Source organism: Gallus gallus, chromosome 1 (genome assembly GCF_016699485.2).
Source record: "Gallus gallus isolate bGalGal1 chromosome 1, bGalGal1.mat.broiler.GRCg7b, whole genome shotgun sequence".
In the NCBI taxonomy this organism is placed as follows: domain Eukaryota; kingdom Metazoa; phylum Chordata; class Aves; order Galliformes; family Phasianidae; genus Gallus; species Gallus gallus.
In genome coordinates this window covers 187,625,903-187,653,122 of record NC_052532.1, presented here as the reverse complement: position 1 = coordinate 187,653,122, position 27,220 = coordinate 187,625,903, and the positions used below count along the sequence as shown (strand labels likewise).

General features: G+C 38.8%; 1 protein-coding gene across 5 annotated transcripts in view; it reads right to left on the bottom strand.

Moving 5' to 3' along the window:
- The window catches only part of NOX4 (NADPH oxidase 4), a 135,704-nt gene that overhangs the window by 86,843 nt on the left and 21,641 nt on the right, over nucleotides 1-27,220 (bottom strand). Inside the window, exons 2-8 of one of the 5 annotated variants that reach the window (NM_001101829.3) lie at nucleotides 26,941-27,036; nucleotides 15,259-15,369; nucleotides 14,086-14,170; nucleotides 13,358-13,455; nucleotides 11,421-11,448; nucleotides 9,205-9,277; nucleotides 4,704-4,784 (exon numbers count right to left, since the gene is read on the bottom strand). In NM_001101829.3, coding sequence (NP_001095299.3) covers nucleotides 4,704-4,784; nucleotides 9,205-9,277; nucleotides 11,421-11,448; nucleotides 13,358-13,455; nucleotides 14,086-14,170; nucleotides 15,259-15,369; nucleotides 26,941-27,036 — 572 coding nt within the window. Of the gene's footprint in view, nucleotides 1-4,703; nucleotides 4,785-9,204; nucleotides 9,278-11,420; nucleotides 11,449-13,357; nucleotides 13,456-14,085; nucleotides 14,171-15,258; nucleotides 15,370-17,986; nucleotides 18,007-25,540; nucleotides 25,647-26,940; nucleotides 27,037-27,220 lie in introns of those variants that run through there. The other 4 variants (XM_015280045.4, XM_040700420.2, XM_046942124.1 and 1 more) reach the window with 4 other exon arrangements.

Here is a 27,220-nt window from a genome sequence, read left to right as displayed (position 1 = left end):
ACACATGAAGCCCAGAATGCCAACAACATCCCAGGCTGCATCAACAGAAGACTGGCTAGTGGGGTGAGGGAGGGGATTGTCTTCCTTGACGGTGTCCTCATGAGGCCCCATCTAGAATACTGCATCCACTGAATCCAGGCCTGGGGCCCCACAACACAAGAATTACATGGAGCTGTTGGAGAAGGCCCAAAGCAGGCCATGAAGATGACCAGAGGGCTGGAGCACATCTCTTAGGAAGAAAGGTTGAAGGAGCTAGGCTTGTGCAGCCTGGAAAAGAGAAAGCACTGATAAGACCTGATTGTGGCCATCCATAAGCTTATAAACAGGAGGGAGAGTGACATTTTACATGGTCTGATAGGGATAGGACAAAGGGGGATGGTTTTATACTAAGAGAGGGGAAATTTAAGATAGATGTTAGGCAGAAATTCTTCACTCAGAGGGTAGTAAGGCCCTGAACAAGTTGTTCAGGAATTGTGGATGCCCCACCCCTGGAAGCTTTCAAGGCCAAGATGGATAGGGTCCTGCACAGTTTAATGTTGGGGTGGAAACCCTGCCTAAAGCAGTGGAGTTGGAGTCAGATGTTCTTTAAGGTCCTTTCCAATCAAAGCCATTTTATGATTCAATGATTTTATACCACTTGCTTACAGAATTTTCAGTGAGACTGAATCTTTTTAACTATATAGCCTTCTGTCACTAGAGGCAAGGATTAACTTTTCTATCTCACTTGGCACTTCTACACTGAACAGCCTTAAGCTTAATACTGCTTGAAAAACAGAGATGCTGTAGGAGCCTAGAAGAAAAATTAAGTAAGCACATTTCCAGTTCTTTCACATCCAGGTTATTTTCAGTCGTTCTTCCTCCAGCCAGGAAGTTCTGTTTTTAAGGCAAACTGTAGCAGAAATTTATTAAGTTGCCAAAACATAAATTGCAGCAATGTTCCCACTATGTGATGTGTATTAAGTTTACACACAAAGGTATCATTCGTGAACATGACAGCTTCTTTAAATAACAACTTGCCAAAAGGTAAGAAGAAAAAAAAACAGAAACTTTCATTGGATCTATCATGCAGAACTATCTTATCTTGCAAATTATTTTTTGGACTCCATGCTTATTTGAATCTGAAATTAAACATGTAGTATAATCAAGTGAGAATTTTGCAGCTGCAGCTAGAAACCATAATGAAAGAAATGGAAATCTGAGACACTCTAGGATATCTCAGTACCCTCATGAATCACTGAAAGAGGGGAAGAACTGATAATAATAGTAATAAAACTCCCTAGGAGTATTCCTTGCCTCCAATCTGAATTTGATGACAGTAAAAGATGGGTAGGATGGTACCCAGTGAGAAATTGGCACAATGTCTGATAAGTGCTTGGGCATGTTGAGAAGACTTAAGTACACAATAAGAACACGCACTATCAGCATACATGCACAGCAGCAGCAACAGTGACAGAGTCTAATTCACAGGAACAGAGAGAAGTGGGAGACATTTGCAATGCTCCCAACTTAAATGGCCTCTGACCAGCTACTGGCATCCTTCCCTACTGACAGTTGGTAACATGCTTCCCACGTGTTCCCGAGATTGATGTACAGGTTGGAAGTTAAACTTGCTCACTCTAAATCTCATGTCTGACCCAGAGAATCACCTGACAATTGTCTGTCTACTCCCATGTTTCAGGCTGTATTACTGCCTGATCATCCCTATCACTTGTATCTGCCTTCGTTGCTGGTCATTGCATACTTGCAAAGTGACAGAGACCATGAGTATTATGTGAATTCCCAGCTCCATAAACATTATGGTGCCTGACAGATTTAGCTGGAAATCACAGCCTGTACAGTATTTTTCCAGCCAACCTCACATGTATGCCTGCCAGCTGCTCACACAGCTTCTCTGGCCTCTGGACACCCCAAAACGGGATTCAAAGTTTTTCCTGTGACACAAATAGCTGAACTGCAAACATGAGCATTTCCTCCAGTGATCTCTAGCTTGTTAGAACTATTACAAACATGCTATCTGTGGCAAACTGGGATGACAAAGCTGCCTCTAATGGCAGCTGCAATGATTTCCATTTCTGAAGATGCCAAGGAAATACAAGTGTTCTCACACGTGCAAGTGAGAGAACACATGTTCTCACACATCATTTCCCAGAAATGGTGAGTTCTGCATAACTCTTAGGAGTCTATGGTATATTCTTGTATATTTATTTTGTGCAACATTTGTATCCATGAAATCTCACTGTGGATATCAGTAAGCAAGAGATACATATCTTGAGCAAAAGGATGAGCCACATGGAAGTGGCTGACATGCTGAGCAACATGGCATGTAGACTATTCACATGGGCATAAAGCAATCTCTGCCCCATTTTCCACCCTCAAAAGAGAGTTAGCATTTACTTCTAGCTTTTACAATATGATGCCAAAAATTGAGAGTTTTCATAGGTAATTACACTGCTCCTATTCTCTCCAATATTTTCTGCTGGTGAGCTCAAGGTGAGCTGCTTGAGGGCTCTTTTCTCTGCTAAATGCTGATGTCTGGAATTTTCACTCTTCCAGAGACAAACCCTTGGATAATTCTACTGACAGTACAAAGGCCTTACTCTCAGTTTCTATTAACTCTGTTAATAAAAAAATTAGGATCAACTGAGTATTTGGTTCAAAATGCTTTGTGGATTTTGTACCTCCTGGAATTGGTAATAGAAACATCAAGCTTTCACTTTACATAAAATACTTTTTGTTGCTGCTATTAAAGGTTTAAAATATAGATAAATTAATGTAGATATGCAGCAAGCCTTAAGTCACTAAAATATTTGAAAGTCATGTTGCAAGAAGTACAACATGAAGGAAAGTCTTTAGGGATAATTTCCCCAAAAGATTCTTCTCTTCTCTTTGGTAAAGATAAAAGAGCAAACCAATAACATATGACAAATGAATCATATCACTTTATATATTGCTGAGAAGTGTCTGGCTACCATGAAAAAGAGGATACAATAAAAACATATCCGTAACAGTTTGAAACAAAACAAGAATCTAAGAATACTGTGGGAATACTCGTAGAAGAGATTGCAAAAAAGTTAAATCCTCACCCAATCTGCCTAAACTGTCCAGATTATGCATCCCTTAGACTCGCCATGTAAGAGTCAGTTGGGCACATGACAGTCAAACTTCTCTTTATTCTCAGAATAAATCTTCCAATCAGGATAACAAATGGAGCTCAGAAATCAATCCAGATCACTTATATATAGATCTTTGTAGCAGTAGGTTAGCTTAAGCTTTCTCCAGGCTCCACTGGCTCTATTTTTTAGAATTCATTTGATTACAATGGGAGGTAAACACTCAGAAAACATGCAGAGACCTAAATTTAGGCATCTTAAACTTTTTTTTTAACTGACTCCCACTCTCCATGACTCAACTTTCTCTCACTTTCATCTGACACTTAGTTCTTTCAGATACATTCTGAAAGATCTTCCAATTCAACATTAAAGAGGTTCTGTAGAAGGAGATGCCTGTTCACAGCTTGGTGAATTCCTGCAGTCTTGGTTTGCAGACTTGTCCAACTAGTCGCCCTCTTTAATGAAGTGGCAACACGGCTGAGAGGACAATGGGCAAAGGATAAGGCAGAGCTTATTTAAACTGGACAAGAGAAATACTTACAAGGTAATCACTAGAACTGACTGCCTAAAGAGTTAAGAAAGTCTCAGTCATCAGATGTTTTCAAGAAGAAATCAGACAAACACCTGTCAGAAATAATTTAGCAAAAGTTCTACCTGCCCCAGGAAGGGGAGAACAGCTTAGATTCACCTTTGTCAGTTATGATGAAGACCCATGCCAAAGAAAAAGGAAAAATAAAGGACAGAAAACCCACAGAAAACCAGAATTATATCCACAAGTTTCAATGTTTTCAACTCATTATTTCAATTCAGTAGATCTCAAGCTGTGTTTATTTTGCTCAACAACATATTCCTACTGTGATCTGGCTAGGCCTAATTACCTTTTACTGTTTAAACAGCAGTGCTCAGAGCTGTGCAGACATTCCAGCGTTCCATGTTTCAATAGATATTTGATGACACGAAGAAATTAACCTTGTTCAAGTATACCTTCCCTTTCCTATATCAAATTCTGTACTTATATTCACAGAGGAAAGTTTGTTCATGTTAACGGACCACATTTCCACACAGCATAGTTTGTGAAAGCTGCTTTACCCTGCAGTAGATCTGTGTCTTTTGTACCATATACAGACCTGACCAAAAGCAATCATCTTGATGACATATCAGCATCTCATGTTTGTGAAAACAAGAAGAAAGTTTTTAATTAAAGCAATGTGCAATAATTAGAAGCCATTCCTTCTCTCTCCTCAGGGTTGAAATGGAAGATTGAGACTAAAGAGAAAGGGATGAGCAACTTCCTATCTGCCTCTCAGCAGCCAGGTCAGAGAGCACAGAAAGAAAAAATGTTATCTTGATTTCCCTGTAGAAAACGGTAAAATGGACAACAGATGAACTTCAAAGTGAAGAAATTTGTGCTAGCTGATTCTCCAAGTTACAGTCTGAACTTTACTTAAAAAAAATAACCTTTTGAAGAACTGAAAATGACAGTATCTTGTCAAGACGTTGGCCTATGTTGCACAAGAGATCTCAGGAAAAACAACAGTCAAGAGAACAGCTCCTGTGCTTCAGGAAAAGGGACAGTATTTTTCATTTACTTACCCAGAAACATGCAGCATCAGCAGTATATAGAAGACAAAGAAAAGGTTGTGGGTATACCAGAAGATGTCATAGTTTGAAACCCTGAAAAGAATAAAGCATCGTTCAATGCTATTTCACTCAGACAGAATCATTGCTAGTTAAAAGCAGATCTGTGCACATTGATTCAGCATGTAGTCATGTAGAATAGTCAAAGCCCAGTATGTATTCGTACAGAAATAGTCTTGGCAAACAAGCTAAATATTGAGAAGAAAAGGGGACTGGTGCATAATTAAAAAGCAAAAGAGAATGAAGTGGACATTCAGAGCAGTTGAAGACATTTCTAAATTAGGAGACTTCCCTACTTTCATAGGTCCTAAATTGCCACAACACTTCTTCAGGCTTCTGCAGCCACAGGACTGCAGTGTTCAAAGTACCATGACTGCATCCTAAAAAGTAGAGTAGACAGCAGAAGATAGGCTAGTGGGAAAGGTATAAGAAATGTTTGTGGGTCTGGAGGGAAAGGAGATGCAACAGAAAAAGGGGACTACAGCAAGGAGGCAACAAGAGGATAGTCAGGAGAACTTTGGAGACAGGGGAAATGCATATGGTTGGGCTCTAGGACTGATGGCCTTGGGACAAACAAGAACATCACCACTATGAAGACCAAGGCACGTGAAGAGAGAAGAGGATTTCATCAGTAATTTGTTAGGAAATTTAAATAGAACCAAATCCAGCAAAAATGTCCATCTGGAACTGAGATTAGGAACTCACTTTCTCCTCAGTAAAATAGTCATTAAAATGAAACAACAACAATCCAAACAAATGGGCAAGAAAATACTTCATAGCACACAAACATCTCTCGCATTCACAGCATGGTAGAAGAGTCCCTTCCAAAACAAAAAAGCTTGCTGATAAAATAAGCCAAAATAACTATTAAATAAAAAGCAACCCAAACTCTTGAGAATATAATTTAAGAAGCAATTCTTCTGAGACAGCTAACTTTTCCAAATTATTTTCCCTTCCTACAGTCTTTTAAATAAACAGCTAGCTACATTTGCTTTGATAAATCTTAAAAGTACGCCTCATTGTTTGCCTGTAAATACAAGGTTTGTTTCATTTCTCAAGACAGGAAAAAAAAAAAAATCAGTTCGGACAATCTGTTTGAGGGTAACCTGGAAGAAAACCCAAGCAAGGGCAGTTCTTAGGAACCTAGCAACAACAAAAAGCTTTTGAGAACCCTTCATCATCCCACCATCCTTCCTACATTCAGTAACACACTAACACCACCCTTCCATCCTTGAGGCGGCTCAAACCATTTCTAACTACCCACAGCCTGGTAGGCATTTCCACACAGTCACTTGTCAGTATCTGTAAGGAGCTGTAGGAGCAGGCATCAGTACAAGAGAAGTAAAGAGTGTTGATGTGTGGAGTGGAAGTACATTACAAGGCAGAAAGAATACCTCTGTTTACCCCTGAGCTTGAAACAGGTCTTGGGGCTCTTTCTTAATTTGGCATCCTGCTAAAACACCAGAAGCTACACACTGAACTTATTTTTATTGGGTCCTGAGCACTTCCCCCCCCCCCCCAGAATGGACCAAGTTTTCAACATGAAAAGTCAATTCCAACTTCTTACAAGTTGATTTCAACAGCCAATATTATCACTGATTAGAACGTACGTCTTTGATCCGAATATGCCTAAGCATCAGCTTCCAGTCACTTGAACATTTCAACCTCTTCACAGCTTTCTTTGCAGATGTCTCTATTATAAACACTGGTTCCTCAGATGTGTCAACGTTTCTTAAACACTATCAAGTCCTCTCAGCCTCATCTCCCTGAACAAAAGATATCAAGATCCTTGAGTCTTCCATTGTGACGTGCATTTTAATAGTTGTATCTTCTTACTTGTATTCTTCTTAAGCTGTGCCCTACAGACGCACACAGTATCCTAACACGCTCAGTAACCTTCATACTGTCATGTTCATACAGTTCTTCAGAGCATTGTTATCTTTACCTTCTTCTTAGAGCTTAAAATAGATATTAATCAAAAGGAGTGTTATTTCTCAGCAACCCAAATTCATGGAAATTGGAGATCAAGTAGTTTGCTTTATTTTTAAAAAAAAAAAATCTATTTTTTTTTTTGTAACTTCAGAATGTAGCACATGAATATCAGCAAGAGGGAACTTATTGAGAAATGTAAGACAATGTAAGATTGCGACACTTTTAAAGGGATACAGTAAACAGCATAGCTCTTAACCCTGATAACAGCATGTTTTTTACCCTGCTATAGATAGTTTTGAAAGGGAAGATATATGTAGTAGTTTAGTAAATGAAACTGAATACCAGAGTATTTTACTATAAAAATATATGTCATTTCAGCCATTTTAAACATACAGTTTCCAACACTGCTAGTAATTGTGTTCAATGGAAATGATCCTAAGCAATATTAATTTGAAACTTAGCTAAAATGTCAACATTTGTCCATATGATTTATTGCAGCTTCTAGCAACTTCATATGCCTTCCAATAAACAATTATCATACAAGAAATGGTGATGTGATTCTCAGATATGACATGGTAAAAAATTTTCAAACAGAATTCACTTTCCACCTTTAAACCATTAAGAGCTAATTCAATTCTCTCTATACTTACTCATACAGTTTACTGAACAGATAAAGATATGAAAATGACATGAAAAAATCAAGAACAGAAAAAATTCAGGACAAACATACGAAGGAAGACATATATGATTAAGCAGTTCAGTGTGCAAGAGTGTGTTAGGGCTGAAATACAAGACAGAATGATCTGAACAACTTTAATTAAAAAATAAAATGAGTAAGTCCCTGTTTCTGATAAGCAGTGAACATTTGCAATTAATTTTCCTAAAAACTGTGGCATGAGTTTAGCCATTGTTAGGCACCTAAGAATCCATACGGAAAGAAATAGAGAAGGGAGAGACAGATGCGCACAGAAGCTCATTTCCTTAGTAAAACAGAACACAAAGACAAGCTTGAGCCATGCGCCTGAGAGAGAAGCCAGAACAAGTCTTTAAATAAGAAGTACTGATTAAGTAATAGTAGATGCAGCTGATCTGCTCAGAGCTTTAATTCTGCTGGCTAGATAGCACAAAAACACATTTGCAGTTAGAGTAATTGAAGAAGGAAATAGCAAAGATGTAACTCAGAAAGCTGGAAACCTTTGTTGCATGAACCTTAAAATTATTATTTCCAAGGGCACGTATGCAGTTGCAAACATTTCCTCAAGTTTCCCAAACATTAATAAAAGTTGGGGGCTCTGTTTCCTTTTTTCTAATTTCAAATGGCCTTGGAGAAAACAAGACTGTTCTGGCTCACTGCTGCAGCAGCATGAAGTAATTGTTTCATTTTTCCATCCTCCCTAAGCTGGCTTTCTTTTGCAAGCAGAGCAGTCTGTGTGGACCATGTAACATGCAACTGTGTCTGCCACTTTGTGTATCAGTGTTATCCTGGACTTCTGTACCCTCCAGTTCCTCACAAAGATCTCAGTCTGGAAGTACCTCTGGCTAGGAGGAATGCACAAGTATGAACTGCTTTGCTGAACTGCTTTCTTGATTCAGCATCCAGTAACACTGTTTCTGAGAGAAGACATATTAGTTCAACATAGTTCAAAACCACACATCAAGCTCACAGCAGGCGAGCATCTCCTATGTTTGAAGACATTGAATTAAAATATCCTGCAGCATTTGCAGAACTGGGATGATGTATTCACAGTCAATCTTTTAATTCACCAAAGACTGTGTCAATAGCAGAACACACGCCTATGTTGGATTACATCCTTCAAGGTATTGCTCACTTGATGAACAACAATACATATTCAATAATGTTTGTGCAGAACATGAACTCACTAGGGGACCAACCCTCCAGGAATCCCAACACTTATTCTGAGTTAGTAATGCACTGCACCTTTTAAAGTATCATCTACATTAAAAAGAACATATTTGATAACCAGAAGCCTAGAAGAAGAACTTAAAAATAAAAACAAAACAAAAACAAACAAAAAACCAACACATTGTACTTTGGTAGCACAGTTCTGTTTTTGTTTGCTTTGGCTGGTTGTTAAAAAAATTGTTTTTACAATTAATGGGTGAAAATAATTAAGATAAAGGTATCACTTTATCTTCCAATGGAGCTTATTTATGCATTGAACAGAGCATTTCATATATTTAGTTTACTGCTTCCTCATACAAACAGGAGAAAAGAACTATTCGAATTTGTAAAGGTGTAGATTTTTAACTGTGTATGTCCCTCAAAAAAAAAAAAAACATTTACTCTGAAGTCAGTTTCATCAGTTTTAGTAATTAAAAATTCTCTGCACTAATTTGCTTGCAACTTACTTTAAAAAAAAAAAGGCAAGAAAGCTGGTATTTTTAATATTCATTTAAATACTTCTCGTCTCACATCGCACTTGCCCTTCATTCCCTCCAATCTGTATAAGAATATGATTACTTAAATAGCATTCTTCAGCATAATGATCAGATTAGGTCTTACCTGATGGCATATGTAGAAGCAGTACACATTAGGAATAACACTAACACCATAATGACTCCAGTCAGACCTGGAACTAAAACAAACATTATGTAACTTATATTTGAATTTTGGGGAGGTATACTTATCTACTAAACAGATGAGTAAGAATTAATCCTGTATCTCTATTTGTAAGACTGACTGTGCAAGTTTAGGCATTTCTTTTTTGTTCCAAACTCTAAACTCTGTTGAACACTACAATTATAAACCTGATCAGGGACAAAATTTCAAGCAAATCAATTTCAATGCAAGCTGTCACTGCAATTGTTTGCCAACCCATTTCATCCTGGAATGAGAAAGAGCCCAAAATTATTCTCTATGGCACTGTAATATGCTTGAAATTATTGCCTGTAGAGCAAGGTCCATGAGAGTGATCTACAGCCAGAACTGAAGAAGGTTAAAAAAAATTAAGGATTGGACTCATCTGCTCAAAAATGAATTCCAATGTCAGAACTCGTCTATCCCGGGCACCATTTTCAGTCAAAGGAGAGAACTAAGTTTTTCTAGGGTATGATTCATCTCATCCTGAAGTAGAATCCTACCCAAAAAGTACAGTATATCATCTGCCTAAAGATAGATTGGACAAATCCCAACCAGAGTTACACTTTGGTGATGAGCACTTTATCATCAAAATTGCTATCCAAGGAACTAAGTGTCGGAATTGAGAACTAAGAACCTAGAAGCCACGAAGCATTACATCAAAACATTTCACTTCCTGAAGAATGTAAACTCTTAGAAGTTTTTAAGCATAGTTCCTGGTCTAAAAACCACGTGTTTAGATTTAAGCAAAGTCAGCTAGGCCAATCACTGAGCACAGTGGTATGTAAGTATCTTTTTCACATCAGAATATAAGTGTCTCAAACTGATTTCATGGACGTACAATGGTAGAACCAGATTTTAGGGGGTCCAGGATCTTTTCACATGATCACATCCTGTCTTTAAGAACCAGCTAGCCTTTTTAGTTTTAAATAATTAATTGTGATTTCAGACTTTCTAGTGATAAAGAGACAATTTTCAATCTCATCCTTTTATAACCACTCATCATCCACTTACTGAAAAGTCTTATAACCAAAACAAACCTCAGCTTTTACAAGCTGTAAGAAAAATCCTGGGCCTACAATCATGGTAAACTTTTGCACAGACTACATAATTTTATCCTGTCATGGAAAGGTTACAATTAAAAACAGTTGCATTAGAAAATGTGCACTCTTCCTGCTACCTCCTTCCTTACAGGTAGTCCTATGTGCAGCCAGGAGTTGGACACAACGATCCTGGTGGTTCCCTTCCAATTCAGTATATTCTGTGGTTCACTTCTTTCTTACTCTAGTTGGATATGCAGTCTGCAATCAATCTCCCCTCTGAAACAAATATATCCAATTCATTTCTAGTAACATCAATTTCTACTGTCTCACTTTTTCCACTTCCACTACCATCTAAACCTTGGTTAAGGTTTTTGGAAAGCACTTTCCCCAGAGTCACTAATGAATAGCAAACTTAGCAAGACTGACACATTTACAGGCCGATTCAGAAACCCAAATTTACTGCTATTCAGACTGATTCCTTTGGGTCTTGCTTTAAATGCTACCAAGTCAGTAGTTTTGCATTTGATATAAATAAGAGTGAAAGATATAACGTCAGGAAAGACCTTTATGCACTTGAAAGCACTACAGCTCAGGCTTGTGCCTAACCCCTCCATAACTAGAATGTTGTTCTCTTTCAAATTCCTGCCCCAAATACGTCTTTATTTATTTACACTTCAAAAGTAATGAAGCTTGATAGCTGGGCAGTGGTTTAAATTTCTTTAAAGTTCAAAAAACTTTTTAATAAACCTGCTGAAGCAAGAAGAGTTCTTTTCTGTTATGTTTCTGTTTTCTAGAAATTGAATCATTTAGGAATTTGGTTTTAATATCATGCAGAATCTCTGTTTGAAACTAATGATTTTCTACTGACTCATCTGGACAACAACGGCTTTGAAGATGTTGCTCATCCTACTACAGAGGCTTATGTAACTCCTCCCTCATGACTACTGGGTAAGCAAACCCAGGTTACATCAACACAAACAACTTAGCTTAGCTGAGATACAAAAAATGCAGCATGTAAACAGATAATCAAATTGCTTTGTCTGGAGATTGATGAAGAAAAGCAGTAGACTTTCTCTTTCAGTTTTGCAAAAGACTTACCAGTAGCAAAAAGGAGTTTCCTTGGGTCCTAAAAAACAATTAGGGGCAAAAAGGTCAGTAAACAATTTTATATGCATTTAAATAATGTGGGGAAAAAAAAGCTCATATGTAGCTCATACAGCTCACACAAGATAGATACCATAAGTAGTCTCTAATTCTGGATGCAGAAACAGGTTTGACAACATCTTATACTGACTGCAATTCAACATAAACTAAAACTTTTGCCTTTGCATTTCCTGAGCAAAGACAAAATACGTTATGAAAAATTGGGACCCAGGTAATTTTGCAGATAATTATTTCTTGAAAGCCTAACTTTACTCAGTTACATCATACCTTTGGAAGGACAAAGAGGAACATGAGAGTGAGAGATTTGGAAGTTAAATGAAAGAGCATTTTACTGCCAACTACATCACCAAGTGATATGCAGTGGACCCCACTGAAGCAAGACTGAACTCTAAGAAGGTGACAATAGAAGGCTGGTGACCTTCACAAGCAAAAAGGTGGAAGCAGAGAGGTTTGCTGAGGAGGTGATGAGGGGATTTGTCATCCTCACAGAAAACTATCCCACTCCCCAGATCTTAAGTCTCATGACATTTTTGTCTTCACTGCAGAGACTTATTTAATAAGCACACTTGTAGCAGAAGGCTACAAAGTGAAGGGAGATGAGCACTTTTCATACAAATCAGGAAAAACTAAACATCCCTGTCATCATCTGCATCCAAATATGCACACTCTCCCAACCACAAACACAGGATGCCTCCAGACTGCTCATCACAATTAATGAAACGCATTTAAGATGAATTCAAACAGAAATTCTCGAGAGCTACTAAAGTACCTAAAATCCAGGAGCCTTTCATCCTAGAGTTACTAAAAACTTGTTTCATCTCCATTTTCTATTGCAGAATTCCTAAGTCTGTTTAGAGGAGGCTGCCATCCATACCCTGGTGTGTTCTTCCCTGAGGCAAGCTCTTGCCAACCTTCCTGATGAGACTATATCTACTAGATCACTCCTAGCACACACAGACTCTTCAGTTCAATCCAGAATCTCAGCACAACAGTTGGTGTTGGTATGTCTGCCTCCCATAGCATAGCTCAGGAATTAGGAATTAGGTCATTCACCCAGGGAGCAAAAGACCTTGGTTGTTGGTCCTTACGAGCCTGGGCTGACTCAAGTTCTCCTTTGCCAGGAAAGGATGCAGCTGGGATGGGATCATTCTAAATCCTTCCCAATGAATTTGGTAGAAAAGAAATGAAGACTTGAAACTAGAATGAATATAAACAAGATCATAGCCCAGGGAAGAAAAAGTTCTGGACTTCAATCTTAATCCTGAAATCTGCATGTTTCCAGTGCCAAATGCAGAAGGGACTCTGACATGCCTTCAGGAGATCTGCATCACAGGCAGACAAGCCACTTCTGTAAGTAGAAGTTAGCTTCCAGCCCAGTTGATGCAGACAAGTAATTTCACTCTTAGCATACATAGTACTGTTCCCACGTCAGTGTAGAAGTGCAGATCAGTCTCAACTACTCTCATAGTCCCGGTATACATTGGCACTACATTCTCAACGCTGGAAGTGAAAAATGTATCTCCCTCAAAACAGCAGCAGAAGCCTTCCAACTCAGTCCACACCAGAAACAGAGAGAAGTAGGAAGCAGCAGAACGAAGAACAAGATTAAAGAGCTTGGTGGCAGCATTCTCCACCTCCCAGTGAAGTAAGTGTGAATACTGCTGGCTTAACAAGGTTGTCAAAATATGCTTTGTCCAGAGGACAATAAAATCCACAGCAATTCATACGACAGTTTTTTCAGTGCAAAAAGCAGCAGTGATCTATACAGTATAGCTCACAGGATGGATTGTACAATGCAACTAGATATACCAACACTCAAATATTTGAATTATGCATTTAAAAATCAGAATATAAAAGGACAGTTGGCTCACCTCACCACGATAGTTTGCTGCATTTATTGCCAGAAAATCTTCATTGTAGTTCTCAGAGAAGTTAAGAGCATTCACCAGATGAGCAGCAACATGTAAAACTAAAACAAATTTAAAAAATAAATAAATAAAACACAAAGAAAAACTGAGATCAACAAGAGGTATATGTTTCCCTGAACAAAATAAAAGTGGCTTCTCAGATGCCAAGTAATAATCCCATCAACTACAAAGGATTCATCAGGGCCTACAGAAGATACTAGATATTCCTTGCAGAAAGTTGTATGCATTTTAACACTTCTTTTCACACTGTAATTTCTAATTTCTCACTGAAATGCTTCAGCTGAGAAGTAACACTGAAAGGTGCCCACCAAGGAAAGTTTCTTCTTCATGGAATAGGGAATTGGGCTCCACTGCAGAACGCTCTGCAGCACCTTGCCTCTTCATGCAAATTTCTGAACCACCATCCAGGATCACTTATAATGGCAGATTCTGACCTGATCTCATTTCCTTCCAAAAACTGCAATTTTAAGGAAAGCCTTAGAGCTAGATCGTAACTTCGTGCGTTTAAAGGAAAAATAAAACCCATAGACCCTGAGAAACCATTCACAATTTAAGGCAGGAAAGCACAGAGCAAGAGTAACCCCAAAGTACTGTACAGGAAAAAAACACAAAATACTATCTTGTTCAATGTGTTCCCAAATAAGGTGCAGCTCAGAACAGTAAGATCTCACCTGAAAAGATGCATACTGTAACACCACATGTCACGTGGAAGGTTTTACTTTTGTCTATCAGCCTTCTGGTCTTCCTGCAGGCAACCTAATAAGAGAAGAATTCAAGTAATCTCTCTTCTAAAACAAAGCAAAGCAAAATACTAACAGCAATTGAAGGGATTTAACAGTAACTTCAGCTTTTATTATGTTAAATAACCTTGTAAGCACAGCGCCTGATCTAAAAACTACAGGTTTATGAGGATAAGACAGTTTTGAGGTGTTGATTACGACTTTCAGTTGCACCAGTTAGAAAGATGCCACAAAGATGTTACTTTATATGCTCTTAACATCTCTTCTGCTCTTAAAATTCATAATTCTAGCACTATAATTGCTAGAATTGCTGAAGCTGTCACTGACTCCTCAAGTGAGCATCTACAGGCATGCAGTCTTACAGGTATTGCCACATGATAAATAGGACTGGTGGGTTCAGTTTTCAACCATATAGATAACACTCATTTTCCCCCAAATCATTACTTACATTTCTCTCAAAGTAGCCAGTGAATCACAAACAAGCTCAATTACTGAATACATACATAGAAAAGAAGCCCTCTTAGCTTTGCCACAAGTTTTTTTCCTGCCATGATAACTAAAATAACAATTTGGGTATTTTTATTTAGAGTTATTTTATCTCCAGTGGCACTTTTCAAGTCATACCGAGCTGAAATTTTTTGCTCTTGAACTCAACCACAATTCTACTACAGCAGTAGAGGGGACACAGATGTATTTTACATTAGAGCTGGGAAAGGAGCAGAACTTATCTGGTCCACAGTTTCACAGCAAGCCCATGTCCTACCAAAACCACTTCAAGAAACCTTCATCGCAACAAGTCCAACCAAACCAGACAATGCCAGCCAAGGCATTACTGTCAATGAGGTCATGAATTGAGGCTGAATTTCACAGAATCATAAAATCATTTGAGCTGGACTAGATGACCTTTAATCACCCTGTCCAACTTCCCTGCAATGAACAGGGACATCTATAGCTAAGTCAGTCTGCTCAGAATCTGGTCCAGCACCATGCTGGCATATACTAGAGAATAAACAGGGATAAAAACATTTAGTTCTTATTACGTTGAGAAAATATAAACCAGGGCACGTTACTTCTTAACTGCTGCGTTCTGAGGACAGCACTCACCTTCTGAGATCCTCGGAGGAAGGCCAAGAGAATGCGGCACATTGGGAGCAGGACCAGGCAGCAATTGAGATTGAGGACAGATGCTGAAGCTCTGCTAACACACAATCCTAGCTGAACAAATACAGGAAGAGTTAGATAACTGGGAGAAAAGATGCTCTTAACATTTTAAACAGTACTAAACGTCCTTTCTGTTTCTGCTTAAATAGCTCCCACGTTCTCTTGGCTGATCAGAACAGTGGAGTCTCAATGTTTTACACATACAACGGTGCACATGGCACACTAACCTGGTCTCTGAAAGGAACAGCTCCCACCTTTCATCAAAAAATTACTCCAAGTAAGTTTTGAATTAAAACTGGACTTCTGAAATGGGCTAAGAGATTGGTTTCAACTGAATTGATAATATTGTTTCAAGGACTGCCAGGGCATCATCACTGAACTCCTCTTCCGTTCACACTATTCCATGCCACATTTGGACCCAAAGAGAGCAGGCTCTCTTAACTACTCAGTATGTGGAAAATTAATGAAATCTAACTTCCCTAATGTTTTTACCGGTATATATGGAACTTACATAATTAGAACAAAAACACTTGTCAAATAAACGAACAAAGCACACATTAGTGTCATAACTGTATTTTTTCAGCTTATTTTAGTTTCTCATTCATTTATGAATTTTAAAGAAGTTAGCAACGTGCCATTGTTCTCCCAGCTATTAGGCTGAATTACCATTTATTCGCTTTTATAAGAGGTGATTTTAGAACATGAAGAGATTTCTAGAACCATATTTCTTACAGTGTTCTCCAAATCCAAGTTTTCCAATTCCTAAAGAAATTAACAAAAACGTGATATAACTCTGTACGATAACTAAAATGCTGCCTAGGTATGTGTTTTGAACATATACATATTATAACATACAAGTTACTAAAGATTTATCACTTTTCCAGTATGGAACTTCAGGAAAAAAAGTTTCTGTCCAAAAAATAAACAAAGAAAATTAAGTAATATCTTTCTTATCAAGCAAAATCAGAGAAAGAGGTTTTATTTACTTGGAAATTTGTTTTTCAGTTTTCACAAAATTATTACACAAGCCTTTTATCTACAGGTTACTGGGTGCATTTTCAGAGACTTATCTACTTCTTATAGAAATTGATAAATCCTAACCTAGTGAAACAAAATAAAGCAACAGGAACACAGCGTGCCCAGTGCAATCGCAAACGCAGCTGCAGAGCAGGAGCTCCTCCATACCATAACACATCAAAAGCACTATAGCTGGAAAGATCATTTTTTGCGTATAAATGGCTGGTTATTACACACAAAGGGACAGGAGCTTTGTGCCTGCTCTCATGATTAGTAACACCCATGTACCTGTCTTCTAAAGTAGATCTGGACAACCACCACAACTCCAGCCAACTGAGATTTCCACTTCCAAGTATGATTTAAGCAATGATGTATACAACCATAATAAGTATTTCTTCATCTTTGCCTACATTAGGTTTATCTCTGCCAACATTATGGTCTAAAGTGAATTTAAAACATCAATAAGTACTTTCAGACTATTAGGGAAACCAGCAGTACCCTTGAAACCATTAGACTTAAGAACAAGTAAAATTTCTCTACAATGTGCTCCTTGCATTATACAAGACTGTCTGTATTTTCATTAACCATCCCTCTAAGCTAAGAATGTAATACATTCAAAGCACAGTCATTAAAAACATATATGCAGTTTTATTACAGCTTGCTGATGTGTTACTGAATTCCAGCAATAAATGAGCACATTTTGAGAAACAATCATAGAATCATAGAATGACCTGGGTTGAAAAGAACCACAATGATCATCTAGTTTCAAGCACCCTGCTATGTGCAGGGCTGTCAACCACTAGACCAGGCTGCCCAGAGCCACAGAACTCAGAAGTAAACTGAATTATTCCTGTATCTCTTAACAAAGACCCAAAAGACAAGGAAAAAAAAAAAAAAAACTGTTACAATTTTCTAATTTAATTACTTAAGCGTAATAACTACTACTGTATGATCTACATGATACATCATGAGTTTCTGAAGAATTTACATTGCCTTAGTTTAGACATAAAGCAGGCAAGATATCAGTCATCTAACACACCAGCTATCCTTTATCATGCACAAGTATTGTATTTACAAAACCTTAACAGAACAGTCTAGTTTAGAATATTCTGAAGTAGAGTTATTTCTACAGGACATACCAATAAATGAGTAAAACGACTTATTGTACAAAATCAGGAAGATGACAAAGAATTTCACTGATGTGAAAGAACGTGAATCATCTGTGAGTAGAAAGAGCTTCAGAACAGCCTCGATCCAGCTCTTCTAGTCCTTCCTCAAACACAAGGGAACTACAGCACGAATTGAGGCCAGAGAACTTCTTAAACTAAGTCTGTTGAGAAGACTGAAGTATTTTTTTTCCTCTTGAATCTAGCCTGGCTTGTCCATCACTAGGTTTGCATTACTTATCATTCAAATCCACCTTCCGAAGAAATAACCATTGTTTGAAATTGCTGGAGCCAAGCTTTCATTTGACTGGTACAATAAAGCCTGTCTTTTTGAGGACAACTCACAATATGTGCCATATAAGAAGCATAGAACTGTTTACATTGGAAGGAACTGCTAATTGCACTGAACAGAGACACGGACAGCTAGAATGCTAGACATGCACACAGACCATGGATGGATCAGCAGAGGGAGAAGAAGCAGTACTCACCCTCCTGTGAAATGCAAACTTTGCTGCCACAGTACGGCTGTCAAAGACAACACCCTACTAATCTTGCTTTGTGTTTTTCTATGCCATTCTTTGACAAATAGCAAATACTAATTCCCAGGGTCATTCCTAGTAAGCAATCATCTTCCATCAAATCCAATTCAGTGCTATCAGCATCAGTACAAAGGTTAAGAAAAAGGCAGGAAATGACTTTTCCAGAAACGCAGCACACTTCTAGGAAAGTGTGACTGAAATAGTTTCATGAATGGTTCATTTAAGGTTTTACTCTTAAGAAACAAAATTGGCAATGTATGCTAAAAGAAGCTCATGAGCAATTTGAAAACAACAGTAAAGAAATACAGTTAGCAATTCTGAGAATCACAACTCATGCAAGTCTGAGAATAACAGAGCACTACATTTGCTCTTAACATATATCCAAAGGCTTAAAATATCCCAATGAAACTAATTCTTTCCAAATGGTTTCCAAGTGGTCTCTTTCTTGACTTCCTTTGCATTGACTGGGTGGCATAGTAACTAATTAACATAGTGCATTCCTGGATTGTAAAACTGGATTGGAACATTCTACTACTGGAACAATGGGAGAATATAAGGTTTTTTGCTCCCAAGCAATTTACTGCTTCTGGAAGAAAACACATAGCAATACTAACTAGCTCAAAAGTGAGAGAATTACAATCCTCTCTTCTTCCTAAGATTATCATTGCATTAAGGAAAAAAAAAGTGTTACTTCATGTATATGCATATGAAATTGCTACAGGATCAAAAACAGAGAAAAAACATTCCCAAAAACTCTGCTGGACACCCTCCTTCATCTGAGCATCTGACAACATCCTTCTGTATATTCAGTACTACACATGCTTTTATCTTGTTTCATAGAGGGGAAAAGAGGCATAGAAAAGCTAAAGAATTAACCAAATTCACCAAGGAAACCTGCAGCACCTATAGGAAGGAATTGGACCCATTACTAACTTGAATTTGAGATCCCAAAAACTAGGCCAGATTTTTTCCTCCACACAAGTATAAAGAAATCAGCATTTTCATACTACACAGCAGCAGAAAAAGGCTCCATAGATATATAGGGAACACAGTTCTCCAGCTATCACTGCCTGCTGTACACTAACATAACATGTTAACTAGGACAGCAAAGCAAAGAGTCAGCTCTCATCAGATGTTCTGAGTGTTGCTGGTAGCAAGTGAGTTTCTCCATAGTGAGAGAAAATCTTTCAGTATTTGTTTGATGGCTAAAATAATTTACTGTTTATCAAAGAATTCCCCAAAGTTTGTTAGCTGTAAGCAGAGATGAACATTAACTGCAACTCCAGGTCTAAAATCTAATATTCAATACATGGTTGCAAAATACATTCTAGAGGAGAGTTCAGGAAAACCAACAGATATTGCTCTCTCTCTCTCTTTTTAAGCCTCTCTTGCAGGAAAAACAGACACTTCCATACCTAAGTGTGGTATTTCTGATTCTCAGGCCTTCACCATTTACATGCAACAATCCTAACCAAGTCATGGTGTGGGAAAAATATCACCCTTGACTCTCTCTCTCTGAAGGACTTCCTTTGAACTTCCTCAAATCCATGAGTCGAACTGATGATCCTCAAGGGGCCCTTCCAGCTGGGGATATTCTGTGATTCTATGATTCACGACAACCTGAATGGGAAGATCCATAAGCAACGTGATGTCCTAGAGACAGGTTCTGAAGACCACCTCTGCAAATAAGGACTGGAGCAGATAAAATATTTTCCTAGGCAGGAAAAACTGTGTGACACAATGAGTCTTCATTTGACCCAGCTTCCTTTTCTTCACAGAATACTCTTTTTTTTTTTTTTTTTTTTGAGATAGCAGAGCATATATAATCTAAGATGAAGACAGACCTGAATTACACAGGATAGCAATTGTAACTCCTAAACGTGTTAAATCTATCTGGCAAGACTATGTAAATGTCATCCTGTGGTACTGCAATCGATTAAAATTATTCTAAGATTAAGTGATGTAATATATACATATTTTACAAGTGTGACTCAAATATATTACATATAAGACAAACAACTGCAGTTCTTCACATGAAGGAATTATTTAGCAGAAGCTCAATTTTCTATGCCAACTCAAATTCAGCCTTCTGCTTGCATTTATATATGAAGATTTGGATCTGGTATAACAGAAAGGGAGAAATACCAGGAGTGGGCAATGGTAACAACGTTTTAGTTCTTTTATGAGGTACAGTTTATCTTCTGTGCACTACCAAGAAACAATATTGCCACTTGAACCCCACCTATCAGGCAATCCTCAAAAGTTTTTCCCTTTCTGCTCTCATATCTAGGTTTTTTTGTTTGTTTTTCTTTATACATACAGTCCCTTTGTGCTAGATGTGCTCCTCACTCAGCTTAAGTCAGTCATGCAATCTAAAGAAAGCAACTACTTTAATCTGGAATTCAGTATTAGCTTCCAATTTCTCTGATAATCTCTGGACAAAGGACACTCACAAGATTTCAGATCAAATATTCATCTGTATTAATTAAATCTGTTATAATCTTGACCCCCAAAAATACGATTTAAAAAAAATAATACTTCTTGTGCCAGACAGAATGAGTGACACACAGAAAGAACTGGAATACATTTCAAGTTATCTCCCAAAATCCAAGTGTTCAACTCACCCTCTGCAGCAACATAACAAAGTGTGACAGTAATTTGAACACTGATTTGCAACAACAGCTTGAATGGTTGATTGAGCAAGGTGCAGCATGACCTAAACTCCAGAAAATCAGTTATGAGCCAAAGGATTAAGGATACCCAAGGCCCAAGGAGAGCCACCACACGCTGAAACTCAAGGCCATGGCACAAAATTGCTTATTACCCATCTTGAGTCACAGTTGCCCAGAAGTTGTCTGACACCTACTAAGGCTTCCTTTATGCTGAATTATTCACCCTCACCCTAACACCATTATTCCAGACTATAGTGAAGCTATTTCAAGACCTGCTGCTGTTGGTCTGCTACAGGATACCTTCATTTGTCAACTGAAGAAATACTTTGGCCAGAATTACTCACTGATCAACACACAGGTGCTGGAATGGGCTGCCCAGAGAGGTGGTGGAGCCACCGACCCTGAAGGTGTTCAAAGAACACTTAGATGTTGTGTCAAGGGATATGGTTTAGTGAGAACTATTGGTGATAGGTGGACAGTTGGAGTGGCTGATCTTGTAGGACTTTTCCAACCTTGGCAATTCAGTGATTCCAAGACTCTGTAAGAGCAGTTACATTAACATGATAACACGGTAAAAATTTCAGTACTCATTTAAGAGGCACCTCTGCTAATACTGCTACTGAAAGCTTCACAACAAGGTGGAAGTTGTCTGTGTTAGTAACAAAGTTTCCTCCACAGGACTACTGTCTCTTGAACTAAAAAAATAAGCCACAACAAAATGCATGTGTAAGAACTATACAGTACAAAACCCAACATCTTCACCAGCTTCTAACTTACGACAATGTTAGAAACAATGCTGAACTCCAAGCTGTTCAGGAAGGACAAAGGAATGGATGAAGGAAAGAATGATTTAATAAACAACAAAAACAAACAAAAACCAACCAGAATGAGGCAAACAAAATGCACAAAAAGATAACTTCACAAATTCAGGGAGACTGTCAAGAAAAGGTATTGTGAATTAACACTCTCAGCCTTCACTAGGAAATCCTACATACATGCATACACACACATATACAGTTACCATAGTAACATAAATCTATTAGTAAACATTTTTGCTGCATGTAATAACCTGAAGAACAAATCCAGAATACGTTGGTTACAAGTCACCTAAACAGCAAAAACACCAATACTAAAGGAAAGCAAAGGGTCAAGATAAACAATTCCCTTTAATGCTTATATGTGAGGGAAATAACACTGCCAACGCACAAGCATCAATGAAAGCACAATTTGGCAAAATTAACATAATCTTCACAATACATGATGAGACAAATAGAAGTTACTAGAACATCCAGAAGGTATTCTAAGTAATAATAAGACGTCATAAATGTAACTGAGTACAACACAGTATGAAAGCAGTGAACCTTCAGATAAAAAAAAGAAAAAAAGAAGTGGGGCAGCATTTTCCCTTTCAGCCACATCCTCAGATATAATCCATTCCTGAAGAGATCCTTCTGAGAATGCATTTTCTCCCTTTGTTGTGAAATCTGAAAGCTTATCGTACTAACAACCATCTGATACATTCAAGTTACTTGAGCAGGGACTAGTGAGGGAAAAGGGGAAGACTTTGCCATGAGAAAGTAAGTCCAGTGCTGTTTCTGTTCATGGAGAAGTCACAGGACCACAGGGGTCAAAAGGGACCTCTGGAGAACATCAAGTCCAATGCCCTGCTAAAGCAGGTTCCCTAGAATAGATCAGACTCCACAACCCCCCTGGGCAGCCTGTGCCCAGACACACACACAGCCTGGCCTTGAATACCTCCAGGGATGGGGCATCTACAACCTCCTTGGGCAACTGGTTCCAGTGTGTCACCACCCTCTGTGTGAAAAACTTCCTCCTAATATCCGACCTAAACCTCTCCTCTTCTAGTTTAAAACCATTCCCCTTTGTCCTATCACTGCCCACCCTCGTAACCAGTCTTTCCCCCCCTCCCCCCGTTTATACGCTTCCTTCGACTATTGGAAGGCCACAATGAGGTCTCCCTGGAGCTTTCTCTTCTCCAAGCTCAACAAGACCAATTCCCTCAACCTTTCCTCATAGGAGAGGTGCTCCAGCCTTCTGATCATCTTAGTGGCCCTCCTCTGGACCCACTCTAAGAGATCCACATCCCTCCTGTACTGGGGGCCCCAGGCCTAGACGCAGTACTCCAGATGGGGCCTCACAAGAGCTGAGTAAAGGGGAACAATCACCTTCCTCTCCCTGCTGACCACCCCTTTTTTTAATGCAGGTCAGAACACAGTTGGCCTTCAGGGCTGCAAGCGCACACCGCTGGCTCCTGCCCAGCTTCTCATCTACCAAGACCCCAAGTCCTTCTCCACAGGGTTGCTCTCGAGGAGATCTTCCCCCAGTTTGTATAAATACCTGGGATTGCCCCAACCCAAGTGCAGCACCTTGCACTTGGCCTTACTGAACTTCATTAGGTTTTCATGGGTCCAGACTCTCTGTGTTCTCCACACTCAAGAGTCCAGGGTCCCTCAGCCTTTCCTTGCATGGGAGATACTGCAGGCCCTTAATTGTCTTCATGGCCCTCCACTGGACTCTCTCGAGGAGATCCCTGTCTTTCTTGAACTGAGGAGCCCAGAACTGGACTCAGTATTCTCGTGTGGCCTCACGAGGGCAGAGTGGAGGGGGAGGATCACCTCCCTCGACCTGCTGTCCACACTCTTCTTAATGTACACCAGGATACCGTTGGCCTGCCTGGCCACAGGAGCACACTGCTGGCTCATGGCCAAGCTGCTGTCCTCCAGAATACCCAGGTCCTTTGTATTGCAGAGCTCCCCTCCAGCAGGTCAGCCTCTATCCTGTACTGATGCATGCAATTAAGCCAATCAACAAGAAACAGGTATTTTGTTCAAATCTTGCTTGTCAAAAGCAAGATTTAAAACTCTAACATAAGGCCAACTGCGAATATTGGACTAAATTTGTTGCTCAGATGCAAGCAAACTTGTTTGGAAAAAGACCTGTGCAGCTAGAGAGAAGGGAGAAATGTGGAAGTCTGAAAGGAAATTAATCATCTGGACAATTTACCTGACCAAGCAGACATAAAATCTCCAACAATTAGAACACTGAAGTTACATTAAGTAATCCATGAATCCTCCTTTCTGTAACTTACATCTACTATGTCTTGTAGTGCCTCTCATACAGTTGAGAATACTCCTTTCCCCTTTGCTACACTCTTAAATACAATCAGTGCCTTCCCTACCTTCCTGTTCTTTTCTCTAGGCTACATAATGCCAAAAGTTGGCACTTACTAAACTATAAAAAATTGAGTTTCTTTATCTGTATCATATTCCTGAACATGCAGCACTAGAAGTATTCATAAGACAAGATTATGATCAGCAGTGCTACAAGCAGCTATCAAAAGAGACAGTTCATCAAGGCAGAAGTATTGGAGAGGGCTTTTACATCCACCAGGCTCTGGTTTAATTTATCCTTCAAGAATCATATAATCACAGAATTACTCAGATCAGAAGGGACCTTGGGAAGTCTCTTTTCCAACCTCCTACTTCAAGCAAGTTCAACATGAAATTCAAACTAAGCTTGCTCAGAGTTTTGCCCAATATGTTTCCATGGCCCTAAGGGACGTGACTTTGTAATTGGACTCAGTAAGTCAGGTCAATGTTTGGACTTCATGATCTTGAAGTTCTTCTCCAACCTGAATGATTCTATGAAAACCTCAAGGGATAGAGATTCCACAGCAGTTCACAGCTTCCTCATCAAGATTCAAACTGAGCAAAGTGATAACGTTTGATACAACATAAATCTATACACAAAACTTCGCAGCGTCAAATGATGTGCTCTTCCTAACCACACCACTGTCTCTGACCTATATTTGCACTCCCAGGACACCACTGCGCTATTATTGCCTTTTTGCAGACATTGAATATAGAATCAGACACATTCAGAGATGTACCTGAGTAAGAATTCAGTACCTAAATAACTTTAAAATCCCACGCTAAGCATCTTGTTTAAGGTCTCAGAGGATACAAACACAGAACAAAACTGAGCTTCCCTCTTCTGCTGAAGGCTGATGGAAAGTGAACCATTTTAGTGACAATTGAAGGGAAGAATAACATTCTTCACGTGGGAAAGGAATAGTGTAAAAGCATGGCAAGTTGAATATATTCCAGATATTCAAGTCTAAAACTTTATTTCATATGGTTATCTCCTTTTCTACAGCAACACTTCTTGTTCTCCATCCTGTTACTTGAAAAACAATAACATTACATGTGATAAATCTTTCAGTGCTGCAAGTGAGAATACTCTTAAGATTTTACTTCAACATGGTGTAAAAGAGGGGAAAAAAACTCCTGAGTAGACCTCACCAAGACACGAGACCTTTGTTTTTTCAATTAAGAAAAATGCAAGCCACTCACCCACGTGTGGAAGAGAAATAAGGCTGGTTGTAGAGATGGACCAAGAGATAGCAAGTGCCTATGCAAACTGACGTACAGAAGGTACAGGAGAAAAAATCCGCATGGGATGTTCACAGCAACTGTAGTACAGCTGTGCTCACTCTGTTTCCTAAAGAGGCTAAAATTGGGCTCAACTTTTTTCAGCTCTCTAAAAACAATCTGTATGATTTATACACACATACAAATATATTAGAAGAGAGAGGAGAAAGCTAACTTTGGCATCTAGAAGTGATATCTAGACAAACTATAAGTAACTGAATTGTGGGAATGCTTTACAGTGTTTAATGTTTCCCAAGTTTTTAAATTAGTTTTAGAGCTTTGACCGAAAGTATCTTTCAGATTTAGCTCTTTACTTTCCTCTTCATTTTTAAGGCTCTCAAAATCCCCACAGTTGAAGACACTGTGTTAGTCAAACTTACCACACATCTTCTTGGTCCTCATCTCCTAAGCAAGACAATGAAACTGGCTTGAGTCATATCATAGGTACTGCACACACAGGTCCAAATGCAGTCTATCAACTGGCTCATTTTGAAGCAAAAGAAAGACAAAAAAAGGCCAGAAGATGAGCTGGCAAGAGGCAGATGAGTCTTCTGAATTGAGAGGAACTTTGCTGATTGATATCAGCTGACAATCTGACCCAACATGTTGACCCAAGAACATTTGCTTTATAAACAACCCATTTGTTCTGCCAGGAACCAAAACTATTTTCAAATGGATGCACTGGGCTACAAAGCCACTAGAGATAATAGTAAAATTAAACATGTTTTCTGCTTTTTTTCTTGTAAAAAAGCCATCACTATAAAATATGCAAATATTTAAATTCCCATGTTTTTCCACTACCTATGAGGAAGATTAGTTTCCTGAACACAATTGAGTCAGTAAGAAGAAAAAAAACAGACAAGTATGATCACTACATCAGCTCATTTTCAAGGAAGTTTCACAAGGATCTGTGGAACTGGCTAGTTCTGGCAATGATATCAACGATATGAAAAATATATATCCTGGATCTACCAAAGCTAAAACAGAGATGATGTGCAGCAGGTTAGGACATGCATCATCTCTGCTTTTGCCCCAGGTGAGCTTACCATTGAAGTTCACAGTGTCACAATGCACACCATTATTCATCCACTTGTACCTGAATCCTAAAATCCTGAGCAACTCTACAGTCTTTTTCAGAAAATTGCTATCACCAAATCTACCTTTTTGGACAAAAGTCATTCCAAGAAATTGTGACTGCATAACTGTGGATTTAGAACCAATCCCTATCTCATTTCCCAGAAACTAACTTTTTGAATTCTTTTGGTGGTGGTGGATGTTATAGTCAACAGTCAAGTCTTCAGTACATCACTCACCTTCCAAGACTTTGTTTTCACAAAACAAAACAAAATTTATATAATCACAATGATTTACACTGAATCTACAAGCATGACAACCTGAGATTGAAAAGAACAAAAACTTATCAAGAGATCCTGAAGCAAACTGGAATTAAAAAGAGCACGTGTCTACAAGCTTGGCTAATGCTTTGATGACAGAGGTTGGGCTCCAGTCTGTTGAGTATGTTTGTGTCTCTCTGCCAGCAGCAGGCAGGATGGAGGGGGAGGCAGGACTGCTGTCCTACACTTGAGTGGCTCTTCTTCTCAGCAACGGCAATTTTCTACTTCTAAGTAATTGCCAGCAGTCTTGCAGTAATCTCCTATCTGATCTTCTCCAACTTTGCAGGGTTTGCAGGCATTCTTTGTCATTGCAAATGCTTTCTGTCCCTTTCCTTTCTCCCAGAATCCCCATTTCCAGAGCAAAACTCAGTGTCCAGGTGACTCACCCCTAACATCTGATGCAGATAGTAATACTGCAGCCCTCGGCAGTAGAGCAGGAAGGTCTTCCAGAAGAACCACACGTTCAGTGAGAGCCAGAAAAACTAAAATCAAAAGAAAGGAGACTGGAAGTTGTATGTACAGACTTTGCTGCATTAATTCTGTTTGTAAGTCACATGCATGTAGTTTCATAAAGATTTTTAAATGGAAAAGAAGATCAAAGCAACTAGGAAAGGTATTTTAATAGTAATGCACGTGAAAGGATAGCCTTTAGGTGAGACGTTTTCA